General features: G+C 38.1%; 1 protein-coding gene across 1 annotated transcript in view; it reads left to right on the top strand.

Annotated features, from left to right (window-relative positions):
* Window positions 1-21,155, top strand: part of CTNNBL1 (catenin beta like 1) — a 172,676-nt gene that overhangs the window by 31,458 nt on the left and 120,063 nt on the right. Inside the window, exons 2-3 of the mRNA XM_063100663.1 lie at window positions 16,723-16,911; window positions 20,806-20,912. Of these exons, the coding sequence (XP_062956733.1) occupies window positions 16,723-16,911; window positions 20,806-20,912 (296 nt within the window). The remainder of the gene's footprint in view (window positions 1-16,722; window positions 16,912-20,805; window positions 20,913-21,155) is intronic.

A 21,155-nucleotide genomic window follows, 5' to 3' on the forward strand; every position in this document is an offset into this window, starting at 1 on the left:
TCATCACGATCAAGTGGGATTCATCCCAGGGATGCAAGGTTGGTTCAACATACGCAAATCAATAAATGTGATACACCATATTAATAAACTCAAACAAAAGGACCATATGATCATCTCTATAGATGCTGAAAAAGCATTTGATAAAGTTCAGCACTCATTCATGACAAAGACCCTCTATAAGTTAGGTATAGAGGGAAAGTATCTCAACATAATTAAAGCCATATATGCCAAACCCACTGCCAATATCATCCTGAATGGGGAAAAGCTGAAAGCTTTTCCTTTAAGAACAGGAACTAGACAAGGATGCCCACTCTCACCACTCCTATTCAACATAGTGTTGGAAGTACTAGCCAGAGCAATCAGAGAAGAGAAGGAAATAAAGGGCATCCAGATTGGAAAAGATGAAGTCAAACTGTCCCTGCTTGCAGATGACATGATCCTATATATCGAACAGCCTAAAACCTCTACAAAAAAACTCTTGGAATTGATAAATGATTTCAGCACAGTAGCAGGATACAAAATCAACACACAAAAATCAGTAGCATTTCTTTTCTCCGATAGTGAACATGCAGAACCAGAAATCAAGAAAGCCTGCCCATTTACAATAGCCACCAAAAAAATAAAATACTTAGGAATTGAGTTAACCAAGGAGGTGAAAAATCTCTATAATGAGAACTACAAACCACTGCTGAGAGAAATTAGAGAGGATACAAGAAGATGGAAAGATATCCCATGCTCTTGGATTGGAAGAATCAACATAGTGAAAATGTCCATACTACCCAAAGTGATATACAAATTCAATGCAATCCCCATCAAAATTCCAAAGACATTTTTCTCAGAAATGGAAAAACTATCCAGTCATTTATATGGAACAATAAAAGACCACGCATAGCCCAAGCAATGCTGAGCAAAAAAAATAAAGCTGGAGGCATAACACTACCTGACTTTAACCTATACTACAAAGCTATAATAACCAAAACAGTATGGTACTGGCATAAAAACAGACACACTGACCAATGGAATAGAATAGAGAATCCAGAAATCAACCCACACACTTACTTCCATCTGATCTTTGACAAAGGCACCAAGCCTATTCACTGGGGAAGGGACTGCCTCTTCAGCAAATGGTGCTGGGATAACTGGATATCCATATGCAGGAGAATGAAACTAGATCCATACCTCTCACCGTATACTAAAATCAACTCAAAATGGGTTAAGGATTTAAATATACAATCTGAAACAATAAAACTTCTTAAAGAAAACATAGGAGAAACACTTCAGGAAATAGGACTGGGCACAGACTTCATGAATACGACCCCAAAAGCACGGGCAACCAAAGGAAAAATAAACAAATGGGACTATATCAAACTAAAAAGCTTCTGCACAGCAAAAGAAACAATTAACAGAGTTCAAAGACAACCAACAGAGTGGGAGAAAATATTTGCAAAATATACATCTGACAAAGGATTAATATCCAGAATATATAAGGAACGCAAACAACTTTACAAGAAGAAAACAAGCAACCCAATTAAAAAATGGGCAAAAGAGCTAAGTAGGCATTTCTCTAAGGAAGATATACAAATGGCCAACAGACATATGAAAAAATGCTCAACATCACTCAGCATCCGGGAAATGCAAATCAAAACCACACTGAGATACCATCTAACCCCAGTTAGGATGGCTAAAATCCAAAAGACTATGAACGATAAATGCTGGCGAGGTTGCGGAGAAAAAGGAACTCTCATACATTGTTGGTGGGACTGCAAAATGGTGCAGCCTCTATGGAAAATGGTATGGAGGTTCCTCAAACAATTGCAGATAGATCTACCATATGACCCAGCTATCCCACTGTTGGGAATATACCCAGAGGAATGGAAATCATCAAGTCGAAGGTATACCTGTTCCCCAATGTTCATCGCAGCACTCTTTACAATAGCCAAGAGTTGGAACCAGCCCAAATGCCCATCATCAGATGAGTGGACACGGAAAATGTGGTACATCTACACAATGGAATACTACTCAGCTATAAAAACGAATGAAATGCTTCCATTTGCAACAACATGGATGGACCTCGAGGGAATTATATTAAGTGAAACAAGTCAGGCACAGAAAGAGAAATACCACATGTTCTCACTTATTGGTGGGAGCTAAAAATTAATATATAAATTCACACACACACACACACACACACACACACACACACACACACACACACACACACACACACACACACACACACACACACACACACACACACACACACACAAAACCGGGGGGTGGAAGAAGATATAACAACCACAATTACTTGAAGTTGATACAACAAGCAAACAGAAAGGACATTGTTGGGGGGGAGGGGGGAGGGAGAAGGGAGGGAGGTTTTGGTGATGGGGAGCAATAATCAGCCAAAATGTATATCGACAAAATAAAATTAAAAAAAATTAAATAAATAAATAAATTAGGAAAAAAAAAAAGAAATGCAGCACTGATAGGTCAAATGACTTATCTAAGGTCATGCGACTCTTAAGTGATTCACCCAGATTTTTCTGATTATTGGTCTAGTGCTCTTTGCATTGTACCATGTTACTTCTTTTAAATCAGTGTTATTCTGTTGTTATTCTTGTTGGATTGATGTCTGATATTCTCTCTAGCACCTTATAGAGTGATGTTCAGCTTCTATTAGCTCAGTAAATACTTCCGGAATGAAGGAATGAATAATGATGGTTCTTTTGCAGCTGACAAAACATATTCATAATAAGTCTACTAAAGTGGTGATAGTTTACCTTCTAGTGATTTTACAAGTGTCTGCCTATGTTAACTTTGATAAATAAAGAAACCAAATCAACATGCGACTTTCTGATGTAGCTGCAGAATTAATCAGAGAAGATGTCATAGTAAATCATGGACATTAAAGTACAGTTTGTACTTCTAAAAAGAAATCTATACAACCTTTAGAGGTGAAATGAATATGTATTCAAGCTTTAACAAGAATAAGAATTTTTGGTAGGAAAAATTGATTAAGTAGAATCTTCATGACTAGTGATTTAAGTCAGAAATCACATCTATTTTATTTGTCAGCCAGTCACATTACAGATCATAAGTGAGACTTGATAATTTGATTTTTGATACATTGAAATTTTTTCTTTTCATTGTGGACATTAATAAAAACCACATTCTTCAGTAATTACTGTGGTCTCAGTACCTGTAATTTTTTTTGGAGGGGGGTGGGAGAATAAATGGGAGTTCTGTTTTATATTTTGCAATGACTTTGCCTTGGAATTTTGAAGAGTTCTTGGTACCTGTTTTTTCCTCCAGAAAAGAAGGTGGTAGATTGCCATGATTTGTTGATTTTTTTTTTTTAATTTTAAGTCTTGCAAATTTGCAAAGGCATAATATGCAATTATGTATGAATATTTGGATTTTTCACTCAGATATTTCCTAAAAATATGATGATGATAATCTCTTACATTGGTGTAGTGCTTTATAGTTTACATAGGGCCCCTCTGTAATGTGTTTTGTTTAATTATCACAACAACCCTTTGACGTGGGTGGTATTTTTTGTCTCTGATTACTTTGATCTCTAATTATGAACTTTGGCTGATGGTGGTTATAGCATTAGAAATTGTGAGCTTTTTCAGTTGTGGTGCCTTAAGCAAATTTGCAAGGGAGCCCTGATGTTAACTTTGGCAGGTTTCATGCCTGCAAATATTGATTGAGGCAGAAGTTCTAGTTGTGAAATGTCACCAGTGAATGTGCAGCCAGTAAAGGCAAGGGAAAACTCATTACTGCAGCTCATCTGTAACTTCTGGGTCAGGCCACTCACCACCATCTGGTAGAAATGAATGTTTGAAAACTCCCTTTTATTCTGACAAAAAGTAATCAGGAGAGGTTAACAGCAGATGATTTCTGGGCATTTCAGAATGGTTAGATCAATCCATCCACAAGCCTGGGTTTGTGACATTCCCTATGTCTAATTATCTCAAAAGCATTGGAAACCTTTAAAATGATGAAATCCCAAAATAATGGTAGGAAGGAATTTAATGACGTATACCTCCCTTTCTCCCCCGTATTGCACTCCCCTTCCTCTTTCCCATCGAAAGTGTTTATTCTGAGAAAGAAAAGGCAATGAGAATGGAAGAAATAAGTAGGACTGATGTCTTGAAATAATGTTATTATTTTTTAATGTGAGAATGACTAAACCTTTTTTATATTGCTTTAAGGAGAATGATTAGGGACCAGAGAAAGAATTGTAAGTTGAAGGGTTTCTCCTCAATTAATTTAGTGCACTCTCTCACTGAGTGATCCAAAGAGGGAAGGAGGTATAGTTTAGGCAGGAGGTGAATATCTGGTCACCGGAGATGTTAGGAAAGCCCCAGCAGGTGCCTGGCCAGAAATATTTTAAAGGAGATTCAAACCTCAGATAGATGATAGTGTTAGATCAAGAGTGCCTGAAGTCTGGACTGTCTCTAGTGCCTCAATTATTGCAAGAGATTGTGAATCCAGATGTACACAAGTATTTTCTACAGAACAAATACATAATTCTCTCTCTCTCTCAAGTGTAACTGGTGGTGGGGGGGGGGGTTTGTCAAATTTTTTGACATTGCTAAGGGATCTACATTTTAAAACTTAATCATTAATGGTCAAAGCCCTTTCCAACCTTGAGCCTCTTTGATTTGAATCAAGTGTGTAAAAGAGAGATAGGTAGCTCCATGTGTTGTCTTTTATGGGCCAAACTGCTCTGTGCTTCAGAAGCATTGGCCTGCATGTATATGCATACATATGTAATAAATGTCTCTGTGAAAGAGGTGGTTGTTCCCAGTTTAGAGACGGAAAACTCCAGTTTACAGAGGATAAGTTACCTTCCAGGGCTGCTAAGTAGGGAGGTCAAGATTCGAATTTAGGAAAATCTTACTTCAAAACTCATTCTCCATACAGGATATCACCGTTGCAAACAGGTTAGGAATCACTAGGTCTAGCGATAATGGACTAGAAGCCTTTTCCTGTTAGTGGTTTCTAGTTGTAATTATCCTGTCTGAAACAGGGACAAATCTGTGATCTTATATTTTAATAATAGCCTTATTTAGTAGTTGGTGATTTCTTCAGCATCTCTTATTTTCTTTCCAACCAGTCTTGAGTTAGTATGGAGAAGAAGGAAAAGCACTGTATTGGGAATTAGAAGTCTTGTACTCTTGTTCACCACAGGGAAGTTGCTTCAATCCACTGAACTCAGATTTCCGTATTCTATAAAGAGAGATAAACTAGGTTATCTCTTCCAGCTCAAATTTCTGAGTCTCTTCTATTGTTTGATATTTAGGAAACAGCACTTCATGCCTCTCTTGGAAGACTTTTCGGAAGTTATTTAAGTTTCTTAGTGCTAGGTGAAGAATTCCTAGTTTATTAGAAGGCTTATAGAAGGTTTCCTTTGACTTTTTCCATTTTCTTAATAGAATTGAACATCTTTTTTCATCTATTAATGTGAAAGTAACTTTTATGAATTATCCCCTTTCTTAGCCAGGTAACTTGGAATGTTGAGCTATATTTAGAGACAAACACACACACACACTCTTACCCTGTTATATTCTGATACAAATGTGCTTTTCACATTAATAATTGCACTGTTTCATAATTTATCATAATGATACCATTATTGCTTATTATAAAAGTTCCCTTTCTCCCTCCCCACCCCACACCCCTAAGTCTAATTGAGGTCGAGACAGACCGTAAATGTGATAATATAGATTGTATGCTCAGAGGAAATGGAGTTGGTTTCATAGTGGAGTTTTAATTGAAGATTTGTTCTGGTGATGTTGCCTCTTCCTATGGTACATTACTTTGAGCCCAATATAACTGCATGTTCCCACAGCCCCTCATTATAGCTACAGCTTCTCACTGCTTTTTAATTAAAAAAAAAAAAAAATAGACAGAGGGAAAAATGAAATTTAAAGCTTAGGTTGGATATTGTCTGGGTACGCAGAGAGCATCCTAGGCAGATTGCTTATTTAGTTTTTTTTTTTTTTTTTTTTTTTTTTTTAACTCTTTCAAAGCTTTCATGGAGATGTCTTGATTTCTGCTTCCAGGGGGATGGATGGAAACACATATACACATACATACACACAGTAGGCTTCAAGATTATTGGAAAGTAAAGGCATCATATATATTATTTCAAAGCCTACTATAAGCTTTGACCAAGTGGGAATCCTTTATGTATCCTCAAAAGGCTACTAGCTGTGTGGTTGGATGGTGGCAAATGCCTAGTTAGCTTTTATACCACTCACCACCTATTGGGTGTAAGGCAGGGAATGTAGAAGATTATAAAAACCTTAAAGGCTGATGTTTTGGTACATCAGAAGTTAAGAGTTAATCATTTTTTTCTCTTGATCTGTGGGCAGCAGAATCAGAGAAATGACTTTATTAAGAACAGTTGCTTTTGTCATTCCTTCATCTTGAGGGATTCCAAATACCTTTCAGATACCAAAACAAATTAATCTCCAAAGGTGACTGGTAAGAATGGCTTAAGCCTCTGGGGATTGGCTGTTAAGACACAAGGAGAGCTCGGCGTGAGCTGTTGACCTCTCTGACAGGCTGTGAGTGTTATATTCTCTTTCTGGATCAAGAGCCCTTGGTTCCCCTGTAGTGAAATCAGTTTGACAGCTCTGAGCTTCTTTCCCACTTAGAATTCTTATTTTGTCTTGTATAACCGATTGCTCTCTCAGTAGAGCCTATTGGGTAAGTATAATCAAGAAGTTTATTCCCGGGTCAGGATGTTGAATTAGCTCTGTAATTTTTAGTGTGGACCTTTCACAGTTAAGACTTCAGCTTTATAAGAGTCCATATTTCATCCAATATTGCTGGAAAGACAATTCCATTTTGGCTTTATCAGGGAACAGGAACTCCTCAGATGGAAATCTCTTGTACCTGTGCTGTTCAATATGACAGCCACTAGCCCCATATGGGTGTTGAGCACATGAAATGGGGCTAGTCTTTATTTTGGTACACCATAAATGTAAAATACATAGGAGATTCCAAGGGCTTAATGTGAAAAAAAAACGTGAAATATCAAATTAGTAATTTTCATACTGATTACACATTGAAATAATAATATTTTGAATATATTGGATTAAATAAAATATATTACTAAAATTAATTTTACCTGTTTCTTTTAAAAATGTGGCTACTAAAAAATTTGAAATTACATCTATGGTATGAATTATATTTTAATTGGACACTCTATCCTAGACTGTTAAGCTCTGATAGCAAGATAGTGTTCATATTGTTCGCACTTATGTGCTCAGTACCCAGAACAGTTCCTTATACATAGGTGGCACTTACTAAGTGTTTGTTGAAGTTAATTCTAACCTTTATTATTCAGAGTGGTTGAATCTCAGGAATAAGTAGAAACTTCTCTATTTGTAGTGTTAGTGTTTGAAAAGGAGACAATTGAAGGTTGAAAAGAGAAGAGCAGAAGTTCTTAGAAATTTTGCCTTGTGAGAGAAAAATGATGAAATAAAATATATCAGGCCTTTGCACGGCTTACCGTCTGTTTGGAGAGGAAGTGGGGAGCTGTGGTGTTGATACGGAGCCATGTTAGAGTGTCTGAGAGGGTTCTGCTGTGCCCTGCTACAGAGTTATCAAGAGAAGCGCTGAAGCCGAATACCATGTGTGATGGGAAGAGGGTTGGAGAAACAGTTGGCGAACCTAAAGGTTGCCCTGTTAGGGATGTTGTGCTTAGATAATTCATGAAGGTTAATAAAGCTGTTCTTGTCTCAGGAATCCATGCTGGCCCTGTCAATCTCTGTGTCCCCATTTAGAAATGACCCTACTGGAAGCCTGGGACTTCTGTGGGCCAGGCTGATTACTTGGGGACCCTTCAAGCCTTAGAATTCTTTCATAAGTTATTTGTTGAATTAATGATTTAACAGATATTATTTTAACTTAACCAAGGTCTTGTATGACATATTTGTGGGTATATGTTCTTGCCTGAAAGTCCCTCAGATCTGTCTCAGTTAGGGTCCTGGAATCATGGTAGATTAGCAAACTTTCCATAGATCAGGTTCGACTTATAGAAGGGACCAGGTTGTCTTTGCAAGAGTTGATTAAAAGAGCTCAGGCATCCTGTATCCCGGCTTACAAAATAGAATGGGTTAACTACTTCTCCCCAGAGAGTGGTGAAGATTGAAGTTCTGCAGAAGGAAAGTGCTATTTCAGTGGAAATTATTAGAGGTAAAGATGAAACTCCTCCCCTGACCTCTGAAATGTTTTTTTAAAGAAGTGGATTGCCAGTGTTATTTCTATTTTGCATTTCTTAACTTTGGCATAATTTAGCTTTCTCTGTTTAATTGTGGTCCACTGCCTTTTCTCTCTGCCCTCAGAGATAAACAATCCAGAAATCTCCTCTCCGTGGAGAACTATGCCTTGACGGCTGCTGTGGCAGGCTCACGCTAATCAGAATCACAGCAGGGCTTGTTTTATGAGCCTGAAAGAATTAGTGTTCCCAGGGGGCTGAAGTTCCTTACCTGCTGGGGAGCTACAGAAGTCTGCCCTCCTTTAAGATGAAGCTACCTTCCCTTCCCCTTCTCACATGAAAAACCACTCCCTCCTTTTTCTCGTCTGTTACTGGCATGGTGATTTTTTTTTTCTTTTTCTTTTGCTAGGGTAGAGCAGTAATGATGATAGAATTTTGTAATTTTTGTGCATATGAAATTATAATCCATCCCAGGGAGAATAGGAAGAGAGTGAAAAATAGAAGTTGGTATCCGACAAACTAAATTATCTAATGTGAGTTTTTTTTAAAGCAATGTCATATGCTCAGACTTACTGAAGTACCTGGTATATAGAACCAGCAGGATACACGAATTATAGAGGAGAATGACTTTCTACCTCTGGCATAGTGCATGCAGTTCAGTAACAGTTACAAGGTGAGATCTGTAATGGGTATAATAGAAATACATCTTTTATTGCCAAACAACTTAGCAGGCTGGCAGTGAGCATGGCATTTTCTTCTGTTTGGTGGTAACATACTACATCGCACCTAGCACTCTGTTGGTGGGTGCAGTTATTATATCAGATAAAGAAAAGCTCATTGAGGAACCTAACACAAATGTTTTGTTGGGGAGAACAGAATCATGTGGATTACCTCATAGTGAAAATTTTATTTATTTGTTTAGTACTATTAAAGTTTAGAGTTCTTCACTTGAAAAGCAACCTTTTGAAGTTCACAAGGAAAGGGTTATAATCTCCATTTGCAGATGAGGAAACTAAGGCTTAGAGATGTAGGTGATATGCCCAAAGTTGTACCAGTAATAAGTTGAGTGAATGGAGACATTAGGGCCGTTTGATGTCTGATGCAGTGCTGTTTCTTCTCAGCTCTAAAGCTCATTTCAGTAGTGCCCCATTTCATTCTAACATAATGGAAAGCAGCAGTAAGAACTCCTTCATGAGTTGCATTGTAAAAGGCAAAACAATGACCTGACAGAGTATGGTGGAAAGAGCCTTAGACTAGAAGTTAGGAAGTCTCTGTTCTGTTTTCAGTGATGCTAATGGTTTTATGACCTGGGGTAATACTTGGCTTCTGGGCATTAATTTTTTTTTTTTTAATTTAAAGATTATATTTTTAATTGACAAATAATTGTATGTATTTATGGGCTAATGTGATGTTTTGATATGTTTATCATGTAGGATGATTAAATCAGGCTAATCCATAACTGACATACTTATTTTATGTGGTGAAACATTTAAAATCCCTTTCAGCAATTCTGAAATACACAATGCATTATTATTTATTGTAGTCATCATTTTGTGCAGTAGATCACTAAAGCTTATTCCTCTTGTCTAACCAAAACTTTATACTATTTGATCAACATCTCCCCTTTCATTATTCTGCTGTCTACTCCTATGAGTTCGAGTTTTTTAGATTCTACATATGAGTGAGGTCATGTAGTATTTATTCATCTTTCTGTGCTGGCTTATTTCTTATAATGTCTTCCAGGTTCGTCCATGTTGTCACAAATGACAGGATTTCCCCTGATTTTAAGGCTGAATAGTATTACATTATATATCACATTTTCTTCATTCATTCATCTAATGGTGGACACCTAGGTTGCTTCCATATCTTAGCTATTGTGAATAATGCTGCAATGAAATGGAAGTGCAGACATCTCTTTGGCGTATTAATTTCAATTCCTTTGGATGTGTACCCAGAAGTGGGATTACTGGATCATATGGTAGTTCTGTTTTAGTTTTCTGAGGAACCTCCATTGTGTTTTCTATAGTGGTTGTACTGATTTACATTCTCACCAACAGCATACTAGGATTCCCTTTCTTTACATCCTTGCCAATACTTATCTTTCGTCTTTTTATAGTAGCTATTCTAACAGGTGTAAGGTGATATCTCATTGTAGTTTTCATTTGCATTTCCCTGATGATTAGGGATGATGAGTAATTTTTCATGTATCTGTTGGCCATTTGTATATTTTCTTTTGAGAAGTGTCTATTTAGGTTCTTTGCTTGGCCTCTGGGCCTTATTCTACTCTTTTATAAAATTGAATTTGGAAGGGTTCCGGTGAAGATGGCGGAGTAGTTGGTTCCTGGTGTTACTCTCTCCCACAGAACAACCAATTTGCAACTGTTAAGGAGCAACGACAGAAGACCCGAGATCTGTGCTGGAATAGGCAGGAACCACATGCCGCAGGACCCTAGTTCAGGTTTTTCCCCTCTGCGTAAAGAGACTTTAGAGCTTCTAGTACCATACACCCTGAGCCTGCCAGGCTGGAGAAGGCAGGCAGGGCGGGACTTCCAGCCAAGGCCAGTCCCCACTGCTAAGAGAGACTTAAGAGGCTCAGGGCCCTCTCACCCCAAGCCAGCTATGATGGAGAAGGCAGTCTGGGTGGGACCTCTAGCCCAGGCTGATCCCTGCCCCTGGAAGAGACTTAAGAGCCTTGGGGCCCCCACACCCTGAGCCAGCTGTCCCAGCACAGGCAGGCACACTGGGGACCCCAGCCCAGGCTAGTTCCTGTTGACCAGAAGCAGCAATCCCTTCAGGATCCAAGCCAGACATCAGGGTGAAACAATTGGACTGTGATTCCCCCGGATACCATGACAAAACACCAAAAGAAAGACATCAGAAATATGAAAAACCAAGAAAGTATATTGCCACCAAAGGAAAATAATAACTCTCAAGCACTAGATCCTATAGAACAGGAAGTCTTTGAAATGACAGACAAGGAATTTAGAGTAACAATTCTAAGGAAACTAAATGAGATACAAGAAAACTCAGACAACACAATGAAATGAGAAAAAATATAATGAATCTGAAAGAAGAAATGTACGAAGAAATCAGTGCCTTGAAAAAGAATGTAGCTGAGCTTGTGAAGCTGAAGGATTCATTCAACGAAATAAAAAACACAACAGAGAGTTTAACCAGCAGACTTGAAGAAGCAGAAGAGAGAATTTCTGACTTTGAAGACAGGCTGTTTGAAACAGGCTGTTTGAATTAACACAGGCAGACCAGAAAAAAGAAAAAAAAAAAATCAAAAAAATTGAAGACAATCTAAGAGAGACTACAGACAACCTTAAGCGCTCAAATATCTGAATCATGGGTATTCCAGAAGGGGAGGAAAAAGGAAATGGCATTGAAAACATAGTCAATGAAATAAAAGCAGAAAACTTCCTAGGTATAGGGAAAGTTATAGATCTCCAGATACAGGAAGCCCAAAGATCCCCAAACATATTCAACCCAAAAAGATCCTCTCCAAGACATGTGATAATCAAACTGGAGAAACTCAAAGACAAAGAGAGAATCTTAAAATCTGCAAGAGAGAAGAAGCAAGTCACTTATAAGGGAGCCCCAATCAGGATAACATCAGACTTTTCATCAGAAACCTTAAAAGCCAGAAATAGAATGGGATGATATATTCAAAACACTAAGGGACAAAAATTGCCAGCCAAGAATACTTTACCCAGCAAGGCTATCCTTCTGAAATGAAGGACAAATAGTATATTTCTCAGACAAACAAAAACTGGGAGTTCACTACCACACGACCAGCCCTACAAGAAATTCTCAAGGAAGTGCTGGGTTTGATACCACAAAAACAACTATCACTGCCATGAATACTCAAGAAAGAACAATACCTACCAGCAAAACAAAAATACTAAGAAAAGAGAAAAAGAATAGTTTATCTATCACCCCAAGAAACCAACAAATACAGAAGACAAACAAAATTAGACAAGAAGGAACAAAAGATACTTAAGACATCTAAACAAAAATCAGTAAAATTCTAGGTGTAAGTCAACACCTTTCAATAATAACTCTAAATGTAAAGGGGTTAAATTCCCCATTCAAAAGACACAGATTGACTGACTGGATTAAAAAGATGTACCCAATAGTATACTGTCTTTAAGAGACTCACTTGACCTGTAAAGACACACATAGACTAAGAGTGAAAGGATGGAAAAAGATATATCATGCAAATAGAAATGAAAAACAATCTGGAGTAGCTATTCTTATATCAGGTAAAACAGACTTTAAAGCAAAAACCATAAAAAGAGATAAAGAAGGTCACTATATAATGATAAAAGGATCTATCCATCAAGAAGACATAACAGTCATAAATATATACACACCCAATGTTGGAGCAGCTATATTTACACAGTAAACACTAGTAGATCTAAAGAAAGAGATAGACACTAACACCATAATAGCAGGGGACCTGAACACCCCACTCTCATCATTGGACAGATCATCTAGGCAAAAAATCAATAGAGAAACACAAGATCTAAATAGTACTTTAGACCAATTGGACTTGGCAGATATCTATAGAACATTCCATCCAACAACCTCAGAATATTCATTCTTCTCATCAGCACATGGAACAATCTCCAGGATAGACCACACGTTAGGTCACAAAGCAAGTCTCAACAAATTCAAAAAAATTGGAATTATTCCATGTATTTTTTTCCAATCACAATGGATTAAAATTGGAAATCAATAATAAACGAAACTCTGGAAACTATACAAACACATGGAAATTAAACAACATTCTACTTATTGACATATGGGTCCAAGAAGAAATCAAGCAGGAAATCAAAAAATTTCTTGAAACTAATGACAATGATGACACATCATACCAAAACCTGTGGGATACTGCAAAAGCAGTATTAAGGGTGAAATATATCACATTAAATGCTTACTTCAGAAGAATGGAAAGATGGCAAATAAAGAACCTAATACTTCACCATAAAGTTCTAGAAAAACAAGAACAATCCAAACCTAACGTTAGTAGATGGAAAGAAATAATCAAGATCAGAGCAGAATTAAATGAGATAGAAACCTGAAAACCAATACAAAAGATGAATGAAACAAAAAGTTGGTTTTTTGAAAAGATAAATAAAATCAACAAACCTTTAGCAAGATGAAGAGAGAAGACCCAAATAACAAAAATTAGAAATGAAAAAGGTGATATTACAGCTGACACCTCAGAAATACAAGGAATCATTAGAGAGTACTATAAACAACTATATGCCAACAAATTCGAAAATCCGGAGGAAATGGATAAATTTCTGGATGCATACAAACTACCAAAACTGAGCCAGGAGATATAGAAAGTCTGAACAGACCAATAACAATAAAAGAGATTGAAGCTGTTATCAGAAGGCTCCCAACAAAGAAAAGCTCAGGACTGGATGGGTTCACTGCACAGTTCTACCAAACCTTCAAAGAGGAACTGATACCAATTCTCTACAAACTATTCCAAAAGATTGATCCAGAGGCCATTCTCCCAAACTCATTCTATGAGGCAAACATCACCCTGATACCAAAACCAGACAAAGATGCATCAAAAGTAGAAAACTACAGGCCAGTATCTTTGATGAATATAGATGCAAAAATCCTCGATAAAATACTAGCTAACAGAATACAGCAATACATACACAAAATTATACACCGTGATAAAGTGGGATTCATCCCAGGGATGCAAGGTTGGTTCAACATATGCAAATCAATAAATGTGATACACCACATCAATAAAAGCAAAAACAAAAACCATATGGTCATCTCTATAGATGCTGAAAAAGCATTCGACAAGGTTCAACATTCTTTCATGATAAAGATTCTCTACAAGTTAGGCATAGATGGAAAGTATCTCAACATAATTAAAGCCATATATGATAAGCCCACTGACAATATCATCCTTAAAAACAAGAGCTAGACAAGGAGGCCCACTCTCACCACTCCTATTCAACATAGTGTTGGAAGTACTAGCCAGAGCAATCAGAGAAGAGAAGGAAATAAAGGGCATACAGATTGGAAAGGATGAAGTCAAGCTTTCCCTGTTTGCGGATGATATGATCCTGTATATTGAACAGCCTAAAGCCTCTATAAAAAACTCCTAGAGTTGATAAATGATTTCAGCAACGTTACAAGATACAAAATCAACCCACAAAAATCAGTAGCATTTCTGTACTCCAACAGTGAACATGCAGAAAAAGAAATCAAGAAAGCTAGCCCATTTACAATAGCCACAAAAACATAAAATACTTAGGAATAAAGCTGATCAAGGATGTGAAAAATCTCTATGAAGAGAATTACAAACCACTGTTGAGAGAAATAAAAGAGGACACAAGAAGATGGAAAGATATCCCTTGCTCTTGGGTTAGAAGAATTAACAGTGTGAAAATGTCTGTATTACCCAAAGTGATCTACAAATTCAGTGCAATTCCCATCAAAATTCCAATGACATTTTTCTCTGAGATGGAAAAAGCTATCCAGACTTTTATATGGAACAACAGAAGACCATGCATAGCCAAAGAAATCCTGGGCAAAAAAAATAAAGGTGGAGGCATAACACTACCTGACTTTAAACTATATTACAAAGCTATAATAACCAAAGCAGCATGATAGTGGCATAAAAATAGACACAGGGATCAGTGGAATAGAATAGAGAACCCAGAAATCAATCCATACACCTACAGCCATCTGATCTTTGACAAAGGCAGCAAATCTACAAATTGGGAAGAGACTCCCTTTTCAACAAGTGGTGCTGGGAAAATTGGATACTCATATGTAGGAGAATGAAACTAGACCCCTACCTTTCACCATATACCAAAATCAACTCAAAATGGATTAAAGAATTAAATATACATCCTGAAACAATAAAACTTCTTAAAGAAAACATAGGGGGAATACTCTAGGAAGTAGGAGTGGGTACAGACTTTATAAACAGGACCCAAAAAGCACAGGCAACTATAGGAAAAATAAACAAACGGGATTATATCAAACTAAAAAGCTTCTGCACAGCAAAAGAAACAATCAACAGTAAAAAGACAACCAACAGAGTGGGAGAAAACATTTGCAAAATATACATCTGATAAAGGATTAATATCCAGACTATACAAGGAACTCAAACAAGTTTACCACAAAAAAACAAATAACCTACTTAAAAAATGGGCAAAGGAGCTGAATAGGCGTTTCTCAAAGGAAGATATATGTATGGCCAATAGACACATGAAAAAATGCTCAACCTCACTCAGCATCTGGGAAATGCAAATCAAGACCACTTTGAGATACCGTCTCACTCCAGTTAGGATGGTTAACATCCAAAAGACGGAGAATGATAAGTGCTGGAGAGGTTGCGGAGAAAAAGGAACTCTCATACACTGTTGATGGGGCTGCAAAATGGTGCAGCCTTATGGAAAATGGTATGGAGTTTCCTCAAACAATTACAGATAGATCTACCATATGACCCAGCTATTCCACTGTTGGGCATGTACCCAGAGGAATGGAAATCATCATGCTGAAGGGATGCCTGTACTTCAGTGTTTATCGCAGCTCTATTTACAATAGCCAAGAATTGGAACCAGCCCAAATGTCCATCATCTGATGAGTGGATAAGGAAACTGTGATACCTCTACACATTGGAATAGTACTCTGCTATAAAAAAGAATGAAATACTACCATTCACAACAACATGGATGGACCTAGAGAAATTTATATTAAGTGAAACAAGTCAGGCACAGAAAGAGACGTACCACATGTTCTCACTTATTTGTGGGAGCTAAAAATAAATAAACACACAAACAAATCAGGGAGTGGGGAGAAGACAAAATAACCACAAAAATTCCTTGAACAGTTTAAGTCAAGTGAACAGATATAATGTCGGGGGGAGGGAAAGTGGGAGAGAAACGGGTAAAGGGGCATGAAAATCAACTACAATGTATATTGATAAGTAAAATAAAATAAAATATATAAAAAAATAAAATTGAATTTGGAGTGCAGTAGACTTTTGGAAGTAATATATTCTCTGTTTGAACTACTTGAGTGGCAGTAAAAAAGGCTTTGTAATCTTTCTTAGACTTGATTAAAACCATGTGCTAAGGGGGTTAATAGTGGGGGTTTTATCTCTAGTAAGTGAGCCTAACCCAGTGTCCCCATCTCAAGGTGGCTTTGTTCCTTGCAGTTTTTGTATACCTAGGAACTTTTGTGAAGTGGTAAAACTCCATACTAAGAAAAAATTCTATTGAAAAAGAAAAGCAGACTTTGGTAGTGTATTTATAGAATTGCTAAAGGTCTGAAAAATGACCACAGAGAACTTTACTCCATGTCGTGTGTGAGATTGTGTGCTGTGGTGCTTTTTGGTCAGAGAATTCTTGAATGCTTTTAGCATATTTGCTGTCTATGCCTTTCTACATCTTTTCCAGTTCTAAAATCCTATATTTCCTTTCTCTCTTTCTCAGCCCAACAGGGGCACAAAACGTCCCCGGGATGACGAAGAGGAGGAGCTGAAAATGCGCCGGAAACAAGTTGGAGGTCGAGAACGTGGCCGCCATCGGGAAGAGGAAATGACTGTGGTGGAGGAAGCAGATGATGACAAAAAAAGGCTGCTTCAGATTATTGACCGAGAGGGTGAGGAGGAAGAGGAAGAGGTAATGCAGCGGGGAGGGATGGGAGCCGAGGTGTGGCCTGGACATGGTGTCTGTAGAGTGTAATTTTGGACCAGATACTTCTCTGAGATTCCCATCTTCATCTATAAAATGGGGTTGAGAATCCTTATAGTGTTGATATGAAGGTTAAGAGGGATAATAGAGTCAGGAGAGCATTTTGCAAAGTGTAAAAAACATTACAGATAGAGTTTTTAAATTATTCTAGATTATGTGCTATAATTGAGACCCAAGCACTGAACTGTGGGAACAGAGAGGAAGGCACTATTGTTGTTGATTGGGGAGGGTCGGGGAAGGCTTCCTAGACCGTACTGAGGACACACAGAAGGCACTTGCATTTTGTAGTTGAATTTAGTAAACAAGAGGAAGAAGGGATTTGGGGGCAGAGGAAATGGAATTAGCAAAGCAACAAAAAAGTCGAGAAGTTCAAGGGGGTGCTATGGGATTAGGATTTAAGTGTGACTTAAAATATAGTTTAAAGAAGGAGAGGGCTTTCTATTTGGTGTTCTTTAAGATGCTTTAGGGACTTTGCAGTCATTCCTGCCATGGAGCTTTTTACTTCTGTGCCCTCGCTTGGAATGCTCTTCTTCCCTTAATGCTTTGCATGGCTGGTTTCTTCTCATTCTGATCTCAGTTCGGATGTTTCCTCCCTCAAGAAGTCTTTTCCTATCTTGGAGGTAGCCCTGCAAGCCATTCTCTTGTTCTCTTATTACTTTATTCTGTATATTGTCTTCACAGCACGTATCATGATTTGAAATTCCTGTTTGCTTCTTTTACTCATTTGTTGTCCTCTTCCCCAACTTCCCATGAAAACAGGGACTGGCTCTGTTTTGTTCACAGCTATATCTCTGGCACTCAGAGCAATACCGAGCTCTTGGTAGGCCCTTAATAAATATTTATTGAATGAATAAATGAATGAAGCTGAAAAGAGCAGAGGTTAAATATCAGTGATTAAAAACAAAATGACCTTGCCTTTGTGTATTTTTAAATCCTTAAGTGTTAACTTGTGTGGTATTTTACTTTGGCAGTTTGTTCAATATGAATTATGGAAATAGATTCTTAAGAGCCAGCTGTTTTTTGGTTCCTTCAAAGACACGATGCTAAGTTTGGATTTAAAAAATGAGGCTGGAGTGTGAATCTGAGAAGAAAAAAAAAATTGATTCATATTCTAAAAAGGTCTTAACTGTGTTATGACAATAGCTCTCTCCTCATTAGGAATTGTACTAGTGCTAATTTGGAGGCCTGCCCCTAAAAGATGACGACACTTTGAAAATCTAATGGGAGACAGTCCTGCATTTCTGAATTTCCTTTCTGAGGGCAGCAGCCTTGCCAGGGCTTAGACAAACAGTGTGTGTAGTACAGCCTCCCTCCTTCTCTCCCTATCAGCTTCTGCTCGATCTGTTAGCCCTGCAACAGCAGTTAATTGGCAGGTGTAATTCCCAGGTAGGGCAAGGCTGGTACTGGAGGATTAGGATAGTACCTGTCATGGGTAAGTGGTTTTCTAGCCTGGGAGACAGAAATGTGATGTGGGACCAGTCCTTCTGTTAAGGGACAGGGGAAGAAGAGATCACTTTGTAAAAATGACACATGGAAGGCTACAAGTCCAGGAGTTATTTTCTCACTGCCACCAAAGTCCCATTTGATGAAAAACAAGTGATGTTTGCCCCTGTAAAGTCACGTGAACTTGTAAAATATTATTGTCCTTTTTGTGCTACATCACCAACATTCATCTTCCTGAAATCTCCCTCTGGTTTCTGACGTTGAGCTATTGGAGATACTGCTGTGGCCGATGACTAAGACTGATAATTCAGTTTTCCCTCCGTGTTAGAGAGAAATTAAAGGAAGGAAGGACAAACTCTGGAGAGGCTAGGACTCTGGAAATCCTATGAGAACTGTATTAACACTAATGTTTTTCTACAGGGTGGGCAAGATGTTAGCCAAGGGAAAGAAAAGCAGTGGATATTGAGATTGCTTGAAAGTGATTTAACCCTTTCCTAGAAATTTCGATTATTTTAGTTAAATCCTAGTGGTATGTTGGGTACATTGTGCCTACTGCTAATAATAATGGTAACAGCTTACATTGATATAGCTTACAAAACAGTTTTATGGACATCATTTCTTTTTTTTTTTTTTTTTTGTCTTTTTCGTGACCGGTACTCAGCCAGTGAGTGCACCGGCCATTCCCATATAGGATCCGAACCCGCGGCAGGAGCGTTGTTGCGCTCCCAGCGCCGTACTCTCCCGAGTGCGCCACGGGCTTGGCCCTTATGGACATCATTTCTTTACGTCACCTCTATAACCTTGAAAAATATAGGTAGCATTTTCATTCACTCCTCCCTTCCTTCCTCCCTCCAGCAGATCCTCACTAGGTACCTGTTGTGTGCCAGGCACTGGAAGAGTTTCAGTGAACAAGTAGACATGGGCCAGCAACAGGGGCATTTGCCACAGTTTGGGGTTGGAGAGATTATTTGGGCCAGGTGCTTCCAGAGTTTCCTTATATAGATCGTGTGAAAGATTTGGGATTTTATTCTAAGTGACAAGTGGGTGAATTTAAGAAAGACTTAAGAGGTGGAATCAGCTGGTCTTGTTGAGGGTTTGAGGAATATATTCAGCAACGTAACGTTGCCACATGGCTAGTAAGTAGTGAGGCTAGGCTCTGAGTCCTGACTAAGCCAGGACACTGACTTCAGTTTTTACCATATTGGGGGAATCTTTAAGCTGTGGACCCTGGGGAGGAGGTGGGAGCCCATAGAGTACCTCAGGATCCAGGAGTTATTGATATAGTCTAAGAAATGTGTCATGCCCAAAACAAATTTATAGGTTTCTCGCACATAAAACCCTACGTATGAAAATAGAAATTTAAAAATAAAATAATAGCTAACATTTTTGACTACTTACAAAATTATAGGATGATTCAGTGCTTTCCAAAAGGATATCTTTCAGGTTCTCTTAATAGCAGTTTCTTTATTGCATTTAGGTGTGAGTTATGGTCAATGACTACAAAGCTATGAAGCTGGGAGTTGGGAGAGCGTTAGAGAGGCAAGGTGCATTGCAGCACATTAATTTAAACTGGAAAGTAAACTGAAGATAAAACATTTCTTAAATTTTAGCATAGATTTTTTTGGAAAAATGATTTAATTTTAAGATATTCATTTTATGTACCTTTGTAGGTATTATTCCAGTGTATGAAATAGGAAAATTCTGTATGGTCTACTAGTTTTTTTAGTGCTTCCTTTGCATAAGATTACTAAATTTTTGATGCTACGTAAGGATTCCAAGTACCTGTCTGAATCCGTTCTCTGCATCTAGTGAAGACCGACACGATAATGTGTAAGAAATGCAAGGCAATGACTATAGCTCATTAACAACCTTTCTTAGCTTATGCGCTGTGCAGAAATAGGCGGTGGGTTGGATTTGGCCTGTGGGCTGTAGTTTGCCAATCCCTGGTATGAAGAAAAGATTAAGGTTCCGCTGTCACTGACTCGGGGTTTGATCTTGAACAAGTTCTTTTAAACCTCTGACTCTTATCTTGACCTGTACAACAAAGAAAAAGGACAAGATAAATATAATGTTATCTAATATTGTTGCTTACTCCTTGCCATATAGTGTGGTCAAGAAATATATTTGATGAATGAGTGAGTCTTTAATGCCTGAAACTGAATTTCCTGTGTTATAGATATTGGGCATTATGTGAGACACCCAGAGTGAAACAGAAGCATACCCCTCATTGTGGTGGGGGAGAAAACGTGTGTACTGACATTTAACCCAGGAAAGTCAATGGCAGAGTGAGGTGGAGCATAAGAGCCACAGGAAAAAGTGGTGACAGTGAATGCAAAATCCCTGTGGACTGAACTTTTTGCATTCGTCCCTTTGTACCAGGAAGAACCACTGGACGAAAGCTCAGTGAAGAAAATGATCCTCACATTTGAAAAGAGATCATACAAAAACCAGGAATTGCGGATCAAGTTTCCAGACAATCCAGAGAAGTAAGGCTCTGTTTTGTGGATACCCTTTCTCTTCTGTGGTGTTCTGTTTGCTAATTTTGTTTTGTTTATTTTGTTTCCTTTGGCTTTTGTGATTTGGGTCAGGAGTCCTAGGACAATCTTCATGTTTGAGAAATTACTAGAAGGATTCACAGGACTCAGTCAGTGGTACTCGGGGCTATGGCTTATTTCAGAGAAAGGGTACACAGCAAAATCAGCAAGGGAAAAAGACACATCAGGTGGAGT

Source organism: Cynocephalus volans, chromosome 1 (genome assembly GCF_027409185.1).
Source record: "Cynocephalus volans isolate mCynVol1 chromosome 1, mCynVol1.pri, whole genome shotgun sequence".
Lineage (NCBI taxonomy): Eukaryota > Metazoa > Chordata > Mammalia > Dermoptera > Cynocephalidae > Cynocephalus > Cynocephalus volans.